This window comes from Mchenga conophoros, linkage group LG1 (genome assembly GCF_057382185.1).
Source record: "Mchenga conophoros isolate Kocher_MC1m ecotype Shallow Benthic linkage group LG1, M_conophoros_male_GT1.1, whole genome shotgun sequence".
Taxonomy (NCBI): domain Eukaryota; kingdom Metazoa; phylum Chordata; class Actinopteri; order Cichliformes; family Cichlidae; genus Mchenga; species Mchenga conophoros.
The window spans coordinates 42,170,603-42,188,160 of NC_140526.1; the positions used below are offsets into that span (position 1 = coordinate 42,170,603).

General features: G+C 40.9%; 1 protein-coding gene across 3 annotated transcripts; it reads left to right on the forward strand.

Moving 5' to 3' along the window:
- Positions 1-6,657: 6,657 nt before the first annotated feature.
- On the forward strand, positions 6,658-17,092 carry LOC146583902 (apoptosis regulator BAX). 3 transcript variants are annotated; one of them, XR_014893000.1, is made up of 8 exons: positions 6,658-6,988; positions 7,078-7,151; positions 7,946-7,994; positions 13,842-14,003; positions 15,120-15,252; positions 15,682-15,786; positions 15,883-16,085; positions 16,198-17,092. XR_014893000.1 is itself a non-coding variant. In XM_085278886.1 (7 exons), exons 1-7 carry the CDS (start codon positions 6,693-6,695, stop codon positions 15,979-15,981), a joined length of 918 nt encoding a protein of 305 aa, XP_085135012.1. In that variant the 5' UTR covers positions 6,658-6,692; the 3' UTR covers positions 15,982-17,087. The 3 variants fall into 3 exon arrangements, 2 of the variants coding, with proteins under 2 accessions (XP_085135012.1, XP_085135025.1); XM_085278886.1 differs by having other exon boundaries at positions 15,883-17,087; XM_085278899.1 differs by having other exon boundaries at positions 6,688-6,765; positions 6,860-7,151; positions 15,883-17,079.
- Positions 17,093-17,558: the final 466 nt, after the last annotated feature.

Sequence of the window (17,558 nt, forward strand, 5' to 3'; positions counted from 1 at the left end):
TGTTTATAAGTCACACTTGTGTCTGAATCCTGCAGCTTATCACACATTTGATTTCCATGTGTGACGACTGCAAGTGTCCAGAGTGAGGACAGACTGAGGGACCCACTGCTGCACATCATCTGTGAGGCTTTGCAGCCCTGATGATCCACCAGGACAAACTCGGCAGTGTGTGAGGAAGAGGAGGAGGAAGAGCCAGGAGCAGCTGACAGATGGAGAGAATAGACAGACTGTTCCCTGTTTGTGAAGGACTGCTAGGAAAGTTTAACATAACTGTCTGTGCTGAATCAGTCTTATTAGGTAATGTTCACATAATGTGATCATCCCAGTGTTTCCAGTGTGGGAGAAAGTACTCAGAGTACTCAGGGCCTTCAAGTTACACACCATGAAAGGCAGCAACAAGTTTAATGTTCAGAAACCTAAAGTATGTATCAGCAGCAGAATGGAGCTAAAATAAATGTTGGTTTCAGTTCTATGAAGCTTTGAGTATTTTGGATCAGTAGCTGCTGTGTTTGTTGCATCATGTTGCTGTAACTGTTTATATGCTTTATATATTCTGAGCTAAGTTGATCTATAGTGTTACATCATATTCTATAAGGATGTTATGTGTTTGTAGACTTTCTGCCCAGTTTGACCCATTTAGCAGACGTCAGCCTGTTTAAGGCTCTGATATCTATTCTGTGTGACTTAAAGCAGTTATGACATGGTCTGATTTTCTCACCCAATAAAGGAATATTTCATATATCAGTCTACTCTTCATTCTATCAGACAGTTACCACAGCTCGTACATTTGCTTTTTACACATATATGTAAGCATTGAGCCACATTTAGCAATGCCAGCATATTAAAAGAACAATATTTGTCTCTTATATGTAATGCATCTATAGATACACTGTCAAAGATACTCGTCTTTGAGTGAAGATTTAAGGTGATAGGAAATATAAATAAATGCAACTTGAACCTTTGACACAGAGTTCAAGCTCACTGCTGTAATATATCCTGTAATGTACAGGGTGGGGCATTTATATGGATAAACCGTAATAACATGGGAATGGTTGGTGATATTAAAGTCCTGTTTGTGGCACATTAGTATATGTGAGGGGCAAACTCCTCAAGATGGGTGGTGACCATGGTGGCCATTTAGAAGTCGGCCATCTTGGATACAACTTTTGTTTTTTCAGTAGGAAGAGGGCCATGTGACACATCAAACTTATTGGTAATGTCACAAGAAAAACAATGGTGTGCTTGGTTTCAACATAACTTTATTCTTTCATGAGTTATTTACAAGTTTCTCTTTGTTCACAGCCATTGACATGTCGAATAGGACTTTAATATCACCAACCATTCCCATTTTATTACGGTGTATCCATATAAATGGCCCACCCTGTATATATATCATAATAATCTGACAATAACTATAATATTGGCCATATTATATTTACATTACCAGAGTGAGATGATTTTAGTCTCATGAACAACATGAGCTAATTGTTATTTCCTAACTAATCTTAAATGAGTGTTCAGCACAGAAATGAAGCCCAACAATCATGTTTACAGTCCTGTGGTCTCAGCCTCAGATACTCAAGTAATCAAAGTGATGTCATAAAAAAATGAATGACCAAGAAACCATTTTCTCCTTCATTTCTGTCACACAAAGCTGTATGTAACATTTCTCGCGGTTAGTATCATGGTTGCTAGGCAACCTGAGCAGCGCGACGAAGGCTACCCATATGGAAAAGATATATATAAATCTTATAAAGTTTGTATCTGTCTTGTGTGAAACTTGTATGAAAAGCATACAAGAGTGAAAACAGATATAAGATCCCTTGAAAAATTCTATAATGAAACTTGTATGTTTTGGATACTTACTAAATATATGAAAGTAATGAGAAAGTGGCCACTTTCACGATTAAATCACATAAGTTTTTACTATTTCTTTTCCATATGGGTAGACCGTCCCATTTCACAAGCCTCTCACTTCCGCGTACTCAGTGCGCGTACTGCACGTACTCCGAAGCATGCGGTCGCTGGATTGGGACACAGCCCAGCTCTTGTGGTTTGTGTGCTTTTGCTGCATTATCCTAAGTTGCACTACATTTGAACTTTTAGGGCCACCGAACAATAAGGTTAAATGTTAAATGGTTTAATGTTAAAGTTAAACATTTAGTGCAGCACTAGAGTAAGCATGATTTTGGGGGGAATAATATACATAAAATTGAATTTGATGCATAGTGCTGAAGTTTACAAACAAATGAAATGCACACTTTGTTGATATGCCATACAGGACATACATCAGCTACATCAAGAGTCATTGCCCATAGCTCAGAGCTAAATCTGGCCAATACCAATCATCATCTTAGAAAATATAGCCATGGTTAAGTTTGTGGAAAATATTAACTCTGATGTCTACAAGAGTGCACACTAGTATAATGACTGCTTTCTGTGTAACTACTTTGTACATTTTCATTACTGACAGTAGGGAGATCTTTTCACAAATTCTAGATGTATGCATATTCTTGCAACTGAAAGACTACTGAAAAGAACCATTAGAGTGCCCAGATTAGAGTTTTAAGTTTGAAATGTCAAATGAAGCTAAACATTTAGTACTTTTAGTCATGTAATCAACTCTATTCATTAAACTCCAGATCTATTTTCAAAATAGAAAAAAGAAAATGTTTCTACTGCTATCTTTTCAGCTTGATGTGGTTCCAATGCCTCATTCATATATACACACCTTTACTCTTTACATTTGTTCTGTCCCTCTGTGAGTCTTTTTTTTCCATCTTTTTAGTGCAGAAAGTTTTGAAAAGAGGACTTTTGTGTTTGCAGTAGACTCACGTTATACATGAACTGTTGTCACATTTGCAGGGGCCTGTTTTGTCTTGCAAGTATGTTTTTTACTGTGACGCTAATAGCTTATAGAATGGGAAACTACCAGCTCCTCAGGATACACACTGTTTTACTCAGGCCGTTCACTCGGATGTGGCTGATAAAAAACCTGACTGACTGGTTTTAGTTTTGTAGTACACGGTAGTGCTGGGTGTGGTGATGAGTGAGGGCTCAACACTTCATTACACAACTCCACATGTTACTCGCTGACTCGCTGTTCCATCCCTCTGAATAAATATGAGTGCTAGAAAACGTTTCAACATCGCCATCATGTGGAGCTTGCAGGCAGTGTTGGGAAGGTTACTTTTAAAATGTATTCCACTACAGATTACAGATTACATGCCCCAAAATACATTTTGTAATGTATTCCGATACGTTACTCAATGAGAGTAACGTATTCTGAATACTTTGGATTACTTAATATATTATCATGCTTTTTACAACTACATGAATGTAGTATTCATGTGATTTGTTACTATTATTGTAACAAAATACTAAAAATGTTACTATTATTGGTACTATTATTGTCTTTTCCAGGTCTTTAGGCTACTGTCATGGTCCTGGGTGTTTTGGATTAACCCGGGTTCTCGCAGTTTGTCCTGCCCGTGGGTCTGTCTTACATTATAAGAGTGCCTGGGACTTGTAAAGAGTTATTCATCGTGCACTTTGTAAATAAATTCACTGTTCATTATAGGAGTCCTGCATTTGGGTCCTACTTCTCACCTGCAGCTCCACGGTCTGACAGACCTTCACAGAATAATCCAGCCACAAATGGGCCCAGGACTGTGACGTTTTTAGTGACTCACAAAGATGGACAAGTGCACAGTTTTGTGTTTAACTGTCTGTTAGCTTGCCTGAAAGCATTGTGCCCTGTTGAATGAACAACTCTTTTGTTTTTAGTTATAAGGTAGAGTTTTCATATCAAACTGCTCAGAAATAGAATTAAATACATATTAAGATATTGAATTACATGTAAATAACTGTAGTGGCAAATTTCTGTCCCAAGCTTCGAAAAAATAATTCTTCCACTTCTTAATGTGAGCTGTTCAGATTTATTTCGGACTCGTACATACAAACAAAAGATGTCACGGTCAAAAAACTATTTGCTGCTACAGCGCACATTTCCATTGCCGTCCTGGCTCACTCTAACCTGCTACCCAGAGCGTTCTGCTACCACACATGCGCTGTAATGTTTTCTTACCCGACACAAATTAAACGCGCAGCATTTATTCTCTAACAACATATCATACAAAATTAAACATGTAACATAATAACTGAAACAGTATCAAAAATATTTCTCTATAGATTGGCTCTAACAATAACACAATGCTATCTGAGAAGGTATAGTCTTTAACCCTTTTTAAATATATTCTGTGGGTCAAATATATTTGATCCACATAGCATAAATTTGCCAAATGATAATTATAAATGATTTCAACAAGCTTGTGTGTATTTCAGCTAGATTTCAGCTCAAGTTTTTCTTATTTTGCGAAGCTTTAATTTACAAAGATTTACACTGTGACGTTATGCCTCGATGCATGCTCAATCATCCAGGCAGGGAAATCCCAAAAAGTTGATTCTGTTCATCTGGACGTAGCGTCTTCAATGGGAGAAACATTTTGTCACTTCAGCCTGAAGAATTCACTTGGATGAGTTTTGAAACTTTTCTCCCACTGAAAACACTGCGTCCAGATGAACTGAATCAACTTTTTGATACAGTCCATGCAATACAATAGTATTCAAATATTCATTAAAAATCATCCTTGATAGTTGATGTCAAACTTTCAAAATATTTCTCCTCTAGTCCACTTACTGTAGCTCTGGGCAACGTTTCATCTCTATTGACTGCAATATTCCAGAAAAAATAATATATGGCTTTTGCTCATGTTTGATGCAATACAATGGCATCGTATTCAAAAATTCATTAACAATCATCCTTGATAGTTGAGGTCATACTTTTAACACATTCCTCCTCTGGCCCACCGACTCTACGTCTGGGCCAAGTTTCATCTCAAACTACTTTCATACTCGCAAGAAATTAAAGGACAATTCTGCTCAAATTTACAAAACTTTAAAGGAATGTGATAACATCATGTTACAAATGTATTAAAATCATCTGTGATAGTTGACATGAATTTCTCAACAGATTCCTCTTCTTGGACACCCACACTGTATGTGTGCACAGAAATTAAAGGACTTTTCTGGTCAATTTTCAACATGCTCGATCGATTATATCATCACATAAAAAATTAAAAATCATCTGAAATTGTTGACATGAAATTGTCAGATGTGCTGGAAAACATTATATTCAAATGATGAAACACCGCAGAACTAGAACGTGAATAACTACATAAAACCAAAGGAAATTATGAACCCACAAAACTCGAAACGCTATTAATTCTCTACAGTACAAATACCTCTTACAGGTTACTCTGGCCTGTTAAAACTAACAGACCCTTAGGGCTGTTTTCCAAGCCACTAAATTTAGCCCAGTTAGTTACTGTAGCAGTCTCATGAGGTGCTATGATTCAGTGACAACTCCAGATATTATTCCACTGCGAACTTTAATCCATCCAAGCACATGTACACATAATGGCCAATGCCAAAAACGTAACCCCCCACGTACTGGATTAGCCAACACAGGTACGGTAGCTCATATGAGACAAATGGTGCAGAGTGATCATTTAACCAAATAATCTACAGTTACCAAGTGCACTGAGCTACAGGGAAGATGCTGCAAAACTACCTACATTTCAGTTTGCATCAGAGAGGGCAGCCCCAGAGAGCTTTTGAGGCAGGGAAGGGTTACAACTGGGCGAGTCCTCTCATACGTCGGCTTAATCTAAGCTCTGCACTGTTTGCCGGCTAAAACCAATCAGAGATTTGGACTCTTTAAACAGACAGCCAATCCATGTTATACTGGGGTACTCAACACCACTTTCCTGTCTGTCTTGACTTCACTATCCAGTAAAGGCAAAAAAGAGAAATATAGCAGTAGTTGGATCCAAAACTTTGCAGATATTTTGTGTGAGTGCAGAGATGATGCATTTGTGGAGACTTTCATGTCAACTATCAACTATGTCAAGATGACTTTTTTTGTAAGGTTTTGTTTATTAAAATAACCTTGTTGAATGTGAGTAGAAATGTCCTTTAATTTCTCTGGAATCATGCAGCATTTTGTGATGAAGGTTGACACGCATGCAGAAAAGGTAACGAAGAGGAGTCAAATGACATTTTCATGTCAACAATCACAGAGGATTTTTTTGTTATTATTCTTTATGTGATATAATCGATTGAGCATGTTGAATTTGACCATAAAAGACCTTTAATTTCCCCAGAATTATGCAGTGGATTGAGATGAAACTGTGCGTGAAAAACTGATGAAACTAGTGTGGGTGTCCAAGAAAAGGAATCTGTGAGGAATTCAGCTATCACAGATGATTTTTAATAGATTTCTCACAGGACATCATCACATTCCTCTGAAGCTTTTGAATTTGAGGAGACTTGTCCTTTGATTTCTTGGGAGCATGAAAGCAGTTTGGGACGAAGCTTGGCCCAGATAAGAGAAAAAATCTGTTAAAAGTTTAATGTCAACTATCGAGGGTGATTTGTAATGAATTTGTGAATATGATGCAACCAGGCTGTCCCAGTGCAACGCGTGCGCTGGCGTGTGAGTGTGAGCGTGCATTTGTGCGCGCGCGCGATCAGGAACGAACGAGAGCATGCGCTGACATAAAGGCTGGTGTTGAAGCGCAAGATAATTTATAGGGTGGATCAGAAGCGGCTGGCTTCATCGCGGCGCACAAATGACGGCTCACTTGACCGCGGTAGTAAAAAAACAAAACGCCATCACTAACATCACTTCAAGCGGGCCTTGGGGCAAGTGTCCTGCTTTGACAATGATGGTTCGTACGGAGTATCTGAACTGTGGAAGAACACAAAGTAAAACAGATAAATACTCCTCTGTGGGCAGGTTTCTGGGCGAGTATCTCCATCTGTGGGATTTCTGTGAGGCGTGTCTACGGACTGCTGGTCCCGTCGCTACGATACTTCCGTATCACTTCCGTGTGCTTCTGTTGAAAGGCGGGTTTCCACAGACTAGGTAACCGTGACTTTCTTGGTTGTACGAGGTCAAGTTAGCGTTGAACATTCAAATATCTCAAATCTCGTCCATCTCCGCGCGGAAACGAGGTTTGGCTCCATGGCTGACGGCCGAGGGGGGCAGAATCCGGAGCAGGAGCCGAGGGGCGCCGCGGGTGGAGACGGTAGGTGGAGACATTTTTGGTTCAGCCGCTGAAGTTAAAAGCTAAACGGAGGCAAAAGTATAACGAGTCCGAACCGGAATAAAAAGTTAGGATGAAAGAATTGCTTCGAACTACTTTTAGTAGTTAGAGGGGCTGGTGTGTTGGAGATCACCTTGGTTGCTGTCACTAAACCCGAGTCTGGTTCAGCTCAGCCCGGAGAACAGCGGCTGTACCGACTCCATGCGGGACTTGCCCCGACACAGTGTGTGCTTTACAGCCTCAACAGGCCGCTGTCGGCCTGCTAGTTTTCACCAGGAAGCCTGTGTGGACTATGCTACACCTCTGATAATTATGGCCACTCATGACGTCGTCGTGACGTCACACGAAGACAAAGTTTAACAGCCCAACTTTAATGTAGTTAACTGATAATGCGACTATTAGAGACTGTGGGCTGGTGGAGTGAACGTGAATAATGTTTTCTTTATATCTGCTTTAACCAGAATTCTGCGATTCTTCACTGCTTTGTCGCAAACAGCTGTTCCACAGGACACATTACAGCTGGAAACAGGGATCTTGGCGAAAGTGAAAGCAAGCTCAAAGTACCTCTTAAGAAACAAACCACCATGTTCTTTGATTCAGTCTTTGTCAAGTAATGATGACATAAGTTGGTTGGCAGTTTTTAAAAACTTCATTGTGTTTTGTACTGTTGGCATTGCTTTGCTACTGATTGTAAAGGTTTTGTTTTATGCCCCTTCCCCCCACCTTGAATAAAAATATGAGTAAATAGTCTATTAATTATCTGCTTGCTCTTCCAGATGTCGTTGATGATTCCATCCTCGAAGAAGGTGCGGTTGTCTTTAGAGGGTGAGTCTCAGCACTGCTGTTGGGTACGGTCATACCCATGTGTTTGACCATAAAAATCTTACATTTTAAACTGAGGATGGATACAGAAAGTTGATTCTGTTCATCTGGATGTAGTGTTTTCAGTGCGAGAAGCATTTCATCACTCTTCCAAGTGAAATGTTCACTCTCAGCTGACTGCAGGTTTGCCCAACGTGATAAACAGTGCATTTGAACAATGGCTGAAACTAGCACGACTGACTAACAGTGGGCCATGAGCTCAGTTTCAGGATAGCTATTAAGCAAACTGACATCTCCATTGATCAGTATCCATGAGTACTATTCACAGGCAGAAGGGGAATGGCTGCAATCACAGAGCTGTAGATGGTGAAAGATGTAGTCTTAAGTCTCCATCCATTAACTCTCTTGCAATTCAATTTAATTCAATGTCTTTATACAGCGCCAAATCACAACAACAGTTGCCTCAAGGTGCTTTATATTGTAAGGTAAAGACTCTACAATAACACAGAGATAACCACCTGTGAACTAGTGGTTTGGTGACAGTGGGAAGGTAAAACGGCCTTTTTAACCACGAAGAAACCTCTGGCAGATTAAGGCTCAGGGAGGGGCAGCCTTCTCCGGCAAACAGTTGGGGGTGATGGGAGAGGAAGACAGGTCAGGCACTGTGGAAGAGTGCCAGAGATTGCCTATTGTTGTCAGGGTTGCAGGGGGCTGGAGCCTAGAGCAGGGCAATATGACCAAAAATATTTATCATGATATACATTTGAAAATTTGTGATAATGATATAACTGACGATATAATTGACACTAGACAAAATACTTTACAACTCCACAACTTTATTAGTGCAAAAAAAAATCAATGTATTTTCACTTAAACAAGCAGCTGTTTTTTATGTGCATTAAAGTTTATATAAACATGTAACAGTGCAAATGCAAATTCCTCGCTGACAGTTTAACCAAAAGGTATTTCCAGTGGAAACTGGCCGACATATCCTCAGCATAACCAAGTATAACATCCACAAAACTTAAAAAGAGGTTATACACACAATACGGTAATATCATGTTGAAGCACAGTACGTATCACTCCGCAAGGCTCCGCCTACGATAGCCGTAATGCTCCAACAATCCATCAAGCGGTGCGGCTTCGTAGCTTAGCAGAGTCGTAGTAAAACATTTGACAGATTTTCGAGCGCCGTGCACATAAAATCGTTTCGAGGTCAGTAAACACAACCAGAGTTCATACATAAGGCACACGGGGTTATAAGGGGCTCTGTCGACTTTCAGAAAAATCAAAGGATTGATTTTAAGTGTGCCGTATTTTCCAAACAACACGGTAATAACGACGGCCCGCTAGCATGCGCTACCAAAAATAGTGCTTTGTTGTGTATCTGACGGACGAAAGCTAAACCAGTTCCACACCAGTGAAGTTGCAGCATTTTTACAAACCAGTTCTGGTTCATCTGTTTCATTCAACGATCCGCTTTCGCTCTTCTCATTCTGCGTCGCCGCCGTGCTTTTTCCGCCATGTGCATATGAAAACAAAGGCACTGCACATGCGCGTTTTACCCATATTCTATCGCAATATTTGATTTTCTTATCGTTGCCCAACATTATACCGGTATTGCCGTGAACGATGTGATATGGCCGAGCCCTACTGGAGCCTATCCCAGCTACCATAAGATGAGAGGCAGGGTACACACTGGACAGGTTGCCAGTCTGTCTAACACCAATGCATAGAGAGAGACAACCATTTACACTCACATTTACATCTATGGGCAATTTAGAATTGCCAATTAACCCAGGGGTACACCTGAATAAAATGATTAGTTCATTACCAGACCTCTGGAGAACTTTAAGATAGTTTGAGGAGGTCATTTATCCATTTAAATCAGCTGTGTTGGATCAAGGACCCACCTAAAACCTGCAGGACACCGGCTTTCGAGGCCTGGAGTTCCCTACCCCTGAATTAACCCAATCCCATTAACTGCATGTCTTTGGACTGTGGGAGGAAGCCGGAGTACCTGGAGAGAACCCATGTAAAACAAATTTTGCATGAATAGAAGAAAGCAGTTCTTCGTACTTCTTAAAATATGTGCATTGAAGGACATGTGCTGGTCAAAAACAACTCCAAGATTCCTTACAGTGTTATTGGAGCCCAGAATAAGCATTTGGTTAGATACCATATTTCTATGATTTTTAGGGTCGAGTACAATAGCTTCAGTTTTATCTGAATTTAGAATCAGGAAATTACAGGTCATCCAGGTCTTTATGTCTTTAAGACATTCCTGCAGTTTAACTAATTGGTGTGTGTTATCTGGCTTCATGGACAGATAGAGCTGGGTGTCATCTGCATAGCAGTGTAAATGTATGCTATGTCTTCTAATGATGCTGCCTAAGGGAAGCATGTATAATGTAAACAGAATTGGTCCTAGCACTGAACCCTGTGGAACTCCATAATTAACCTCAGTGTGTGAAGAGGACTCTCCATTTACATGCACAAACTGGAGTCTATTAGGTTGCAAGACAGCTAGGGACCCAGTGGGCGAGCAGTCATTCCTGTTATACTCCTTTGAAGTCCGTGCGTCTTTGCCTGCTCAAATCAGCATTACCTTTTCAGGATGTGCACTGTACGTGTAAATAGACTGCAGAGTACTGGGTACTGGGCTGACAATGTAGCAGAGTTGTTTGGTCTGAACTAAAATCACAACACTGATCATAGGTAGGTTTTACATCGAGCTTGTAGTTTATTTTGCAGACAAAACTTTTAAAAAAAAATGATCATGGTACTTTCTCTATATAAATCTGCATGTCCAGCTGGTCACAGCAGATGCTAGATGACAAACGAATTGGCTTTTCTTTTCCACCTGAGCACTCAGTGATTCATACAAGCACTTTTTATAATGCTGACGTGCTTTCTAACAACAACTTGGGGTTAGGTGTCTTGCCCAAGGATATTTGTACGCAGAGTGGAACAGCCAAGGATTGAACCACCAACCATCTGATTAGTAAATGACTGAGGTCACATGATTTGGACTCGAGTCATTAATTTTATGACTTTAGACTTGACTTGAAAAAATGTTCTAAGACTTGTGACTTGACTTGGACTTTTACACCAATGACCTGGGACTTGAATTGGACTTGAACCGGTTTACTTGAAAAGACTTGATATCCATCCATCCATCCATTCGTGTCCGCTTATCCTTTTCAGGGTCGCGGGGGGCGCTGGAGCCTATCCCAGCTGTCATAGGGCGAGAGGCGGGGTACACCCTGGACAGGTCGCCAGTCTGTCGCAGGGCCAACACACAGGGACAGACAACCATTCGCGCTCACATTCACTCACACATTCACACCTATGGGCAATTTGGATTAACCAATTAACCTATCCCCACTAACTGCATGTCTTTGGACAGTGGGAGGAAGCCGGAGTACCCGGAGAGAACCCACGCAAACACGGGGAGAACATGCAAACTCCCAAAAGACTTGATATTTCACCACAAATAGGGCTGCTCAATTAATCGAATTTTAATCACGATTACGATCTGGGCTTTCAACGATCATTAAAAATGACTGAGCTGATTATTAGCCCCTCCCTCGTGCTTTACTCTCGCGCTGCTCCGTGTGGCAAATCGAGCGCACCTCTCTGCATTTCGAACATACGTCACAACAATTAAGAGCAGCGATCTCCAACCTTTTTTGCGCCACGGACGGTTTATGCCCGACATTATTTTCACGGACCGGCCTTTAAGGTGTCGCGGATAAATACAACAAAATAAAACTAGTACCGGTACCGAAAAAAAGAAAATTTATTCATGACACACGTGAAAAGACCCAGGAAAACCGAGTAAACGATAACAAAATAACGCTGAAAACCGATAAAAACCCTGAAAACCATACATTTCACACCTGAGCCTCAACGCTCGCGGCCCGGTACCAAACGACTCACGGACCGATACCGGTCCGAGGCCCGGGGGTTGGGGACCGCTGATTAGAGGACCTGAGGGAAGCTCGGAAAGCTCAGCAGAAGTTATATGGAGAGGAGAGTGACTGCTGTTGGTTGAAAAGAGGTAAAAACCTTCAGTGGTGTGGAAACATTATGGGTTCAGTCAGACGTGGATCAAGTAGACACAGTGTGTAAACTTTGTTACAGTGTAGCTGCACCACAGAGCAACACTGCGAAGTTCACTAAACACAGATGTTTACATTTTTCATTTATTTTTTATATTGCAAACATTTGCACTGTTATCAGTATTTGCACTATTTTATATTATTTTTTGACAAACTTTAAAGTCATTATTCAACACATTGTTATTGTTAAATAAATATCGTCAAATAATCGAGATCTCAACTTCAGTGAAAATAATCGTGATTATCATTTTTGCCATAATCGAGCAGCCCTAACCCCAAATATAAAATTTAACACGCATATTATATAGAAAGTGTGCACCGTTAATTCAATTCATTTATTCAAACCACACTCCGTACGTATGTGTGCGTGAGCTGTAGCACAGCCAATCAAATTAACCAGATTTTTTTTTTAAAAAGAAAAGAAAAAAAAATGCTGTAAGGAGTTATTTTTTTTCAGGTACATAAACTATGAAGTAGTCAACAAAAAAACGAAATGCAATATGCAAAACATGCAAGAAGAGAATCACAGACAGAGATGGAACAACTTCCAACTTTGTCCGACAGTTGAAGTTGCATAAAGAACGGTATGTTCTCTCTTGCTACGATGAGATCATGACTTCATCTAACTTTGTGATGTCAACTAACTTTAATGTGTATGATATTTTTGTCATGTGATTTTAAAGCCGGCCCTACAAGGGCATCCAAGAATAACATGCAGCTTATCTCAGAACTGTCGGTGAAAATTATTCTTGGAGCTAAGTTTAATTGAGCTGCATTTTAAAGAGGTGCAATTTCACAATTTGTGTATATTTTCTAAGTTCACTATTTCGACATGTGTTGAGAAAAACACAGAATTAAAAATCACATGGTCTAATATTTACATTTAGCATAACTGCAACATGCTTTTTTCTTTTTTTTTGTTTAAAGACTCGAAAGGACTTGAAATTCAAAGTTTCAGACTTGTGACTTGACTCGGACTTTTACACCAGTGACATGGGGCGATCGTGGCTCAAGAGTTGGGAGTTCGCCTCGTAATCGGAAGGTTGCCGGTTCGAGCCCCGGCTCGGACAGTCTCGGTCGTTGTGTCCTTGGGCAAGACACTTCACCCATTGCCTACTGGTGGTGGTCAGAGGGCCCGGTGGCGCCAGTGTCCGGCAGCCTCGCCTCTGTCAGTGCGCCCCAGGGTGGCTGTGGCTACAATGTAGCTGCCATCACCAGTGTGTGAATGTGTGAGTGAATGGGTGGATGACTGGATATGTAAAGCGCTTTGGGGTCCTTAGGGACTAGTAAAGCGCTATATAAATACAGGCCATTTACCAGTGACTTGAGACTCGACTCTGACTGCCATTACTTGAGACTTGACTTGTGACTTGAGGATAAAGACTTGAGACTTACTTGAGACTTGCAAAACAATGACTTGGTCACACCTCTGGTAAATGACCTGCTCTACTTCCTGTGATGCAGTCCCCCTAATAGATAGCTGCCCCTCCCTGAGCCTGGTTCTGCTGGAGGGTTCTCCATGTTAAAAGGGATTTTTTTTTTTTTTTTGCTTGCTCATAGTGGATCTTCTGATTGTTGGGGTTTTCTGTTTTTTCTGTATTATTGCAGGGTCCTACAATATAAAGCGCCTTGAGGTGACCGCTGCTGTGATTTGGTGTTGTTTGAAGTTTACTGAGGAGAATCTTTGTATAATAAAATTGTGGGTGTTTTTTTTTGTCTGCTACAGGTATGTGATTGCACATATAAACACAGAGGAGCCCAGTCGACACGTGACTTCTGAGGATTTGGGAGGAAGGCCAGATGAACAACAGGATCCACAAGTCAAAGAAGTGGTAGAACAGCTGCGCAAGATAGCCGACAGTTTAAACCGCAATGCTGAGCTTCAGAGGTGACTGCATCAGCTGTTTCAGCAGATTCTTTGAATACCAATTACCAATATGCTCTTTCCACATCATGCTGACACAACTATTGGCAGATTTACAATGCAAAACCTCACTTTCTTTTCATCTTTTCAAAGTTCAATGTGTTTAAAGCAATTGTTTACATATTATGTAAATATAAGGCAAACTTTTGAATGTGACTGGTGACATTAAAATGCAGGATTTCATCACCCATCTCCTAATATCCCGGTGCGATGTCCTAACTCATGTCAGTTAAAGTTCACTCTATACTTCCAGTGTAACGATGAAAATCTGGGAAAAACACAAACTGGAACGTGTCATTTCTTGAGCTTGACCATGGCTCTTTCCATGATGCTATCTCGTAGCACAGTGGTACTGACTGGAGAATTGGCTCCACCTACTGCTGCTCTCTAGCAGTGAATTAAAATATTGAGTCACTTTCTTTAACCCAGGGGTGGGGAACTCCAGGCCTCGAGGGCTGGTGTCCTGCAGGTTTTAGATGTGTCCTTAATCCATCACAGCTGATTTAAATGTCTTGAAGTTCTCCAGAGGCCTGGTAATGAACTAATCATGTGATTCAGGTGTGCTGACCCAGGGTGACATCTAAAACCTGCAGGACACCGGCCCTCGAGGCCTGGAGTTCCCCACCCCTGCTTTAACTCCTCAGCTGTAAAAGGCCGATGTGGCATTGTGGTCACCGTGCTGGGTGAACGGACAGCATGGGTGCTCAAGTTTGTGAATGCGATAACTTAAGAATTTTGCCATTAATCTAATGGGTGCAGCTACTAAAAACCTCTGTCGAGTTCAGATCTCAGTGACCTCAACCTCGGGGTCAGAGGTCATGTCTTCTGAAAATCTTGTGGACACATTAAAGACAAAGAGGTCACCTGAGGTTTTCAAAATGATACCAGGAGGCTGAGGGGTAGCGCTTTTGTGGAAACTCAGATTATTTGTGTTGCACTTGCATGACAAGTCGGTATACGATTAAACTGCTGAGCGAGCAGATCTGAACTATGAACAGTACTAGCAAGAAGAATTTGGGTCAGTAAATCAGTTCAGCCAAATCATTCTCATATTTGAATGTGTCCATTTCCTCCCATCAGACTGATAAACCAGGTTCAGGGGAACTGCGTTCAAGATGTCTTCATGGCAGTTGCAAGAAACATCTTTGCTGATGGCATCAACTGGGGTCGAGTAGTGGCTCTCTTCCATCTGGCCTGTAAACTTATACACAAGGTACACCATCTGCCACAGCTGGTATTCTGTGATCCCTGCCTGTCAGAATCTTTCTCCTCATGCTGGATATAGGAAAGGAATTCCCCAGCGTGGCTTTTTCTCACACCCACCAAACGTACAAACATAATGGGTGTGAGAAAAAGCCCCCACAAAAGGGCCGCAATTGCTGTGGCACAAACGTGTTGCAGCCACTGGGCTTAACAGCTCTTCTGGTGGAATCTCTGCACTGTAAGTAATGTTTCCTCACTGAGGTTCCAGTACGTTCAGCATTCTGTCAAAATTCCTCACATTAATTAAAGAAATACAGACTTGTAGTAAGTGTGCATACAGGGCTAACAATGCCTGCAGGAGGGTCTCATGCACATTTGACAGCAGGGTTCCTACGACTTATGTTAATGGCTTTGTTCCATATCTGTTTCTCCTTTAAAGGCTATTACCGCCAATCACTTAGAGAACATCCAAATGATCATCAGCTGGGTCCTCCAGGTCATCAGGGAGCAGGTCTACAGCTGGCTTGTGGCACAAGGGGGCTGGGTAAGTGAGTAAACGTTCATAAAGCTCATTGCGGTCTTCTGTTTGGACGCCTCAGGTACATCCACAGCTCCTAATATTGATCTGTTGATCTTGCAGGAGGGGGTGATCCGTGGTTTCTCTCGATGGAGGACAGCAGCCATGGTAGCATCAGTAGTATTGGTGGTAGCCTTTGTTTACTACCGGAAAGTACGATAAAAACATCGGACCTCACAACCAAGACTGCAGTGCCTTCATCTGGATACAGACGGCTTGTTAGGAAATCAGTCACTCCTCAGCCTCCATCTCATTAACAAGAGGAGGTAAAGTACTGTGCTTACAGGGACGGATCTTCTCTTTTCTCAGGTTTCAAAGAACAAAAGCGCTTTTGCTGCCAGATGTCCAGTGAGCATCTCAGCCTTTCTTCACTAGCAGGTGATCAGTGGCTGCCGTGGATTTCTGAGCTGCTGTATCTAACACTGGAGGCTCTCAGCTGTCAGCCGATGCTGCTGTTGCACCCGATCTTACCTGAACCACACCTGAGGGAGTTTACAACAACATAATTATCTTAATTAAGCCAACTGAATGTGCCCTAGTTTCACCGTAGCTGGTGTCTGAAATTTGAATTATGTTGTATTCTGTCTCAGACAGTCTTGTCTCTTTAAAGTCTTTTTATATACTTGTTTAGGTTTCTAGTATCAAAGGACGTCAAATCACACTGTAAAAAAATGCAAATGTTCCTTTTATGGATTTTAAAAACTGGACAAGAATCCTCAAAGTGAGTTTTTCTGAAAGACTTCTTCACTGAACTGTTTCAACAAATAATTTGAAATTACAAAGGGGAAATGTGTTGGTTAAATAAGCTTTTATCAAGAAAACAATGTTTTAACAAAGTGCAATGGTTTGGAATAAATGTAAACCCTATTTAATTAAAACTGTAAAAAGAAATCATAAATATTTAGTGTTTGTTTGTTTTCTATGCAAATTTAAATAAAAAAGAAGGGCAACAAAAGACCTGAAATGTTGTTTACAAACATGTTGGGGGAAACGCAGAAATGCTGCTGCTCCTGAATTCACTAATAATGAAAAACCATCATCTCTAGTTGGACCAAAGAAAAAGTGAAACACAGACGTTCCATCCTCCAGGGCACAAAGAGGAGGCGAGACCGTGTAGCTTTATATCATCTCTGTCATGAGTATTTTACACACCTGTACAGCACCATTAATGATCAAAGATCTACAGGCACCAGCCACTAACACAGCTAATTATGTGGTAGCAGCTCCACGTAGACATGGTCAAGTTCAAAATGAGCATCACAAAAGACAAAGTATCCGGGTCGATTCTGTATCAGGGAGACTCAAGGACTCATCTTCTCGAGTTCCTGAAGTTTTTCTCAGACTGTTGTTTTTGAAAAAAATAATAAATGAAGACAACATCTTTTGAAATGCATTTCCAGCATTAAATCCAAAATGAACAATTAGTAATAACTCAGTCTGTGTGTGTTCTGTCATGTCTTGTTCATTCGACCCACTTAACAATTGGCAGCTCTATTTGAAAGTAAATAGGAAGAGGTTATCTTAAGTTTGGGGCATGCAAATCTCATAAACCCATATTTAATTCACAAACGAACATAGAAAACGTTTAAACTGGGAACTATTTCAAGAAAAATATGAGCTCATTTTGAATTCGATGGCAGCAACATCTCTCAAAAGATTTGGGCCATGGATAAGTTTCCCACTGTGTAGCATCCTATTCTTTAATATCGGCAGGTAAGGTCTGGGAACTGAGGATGTTC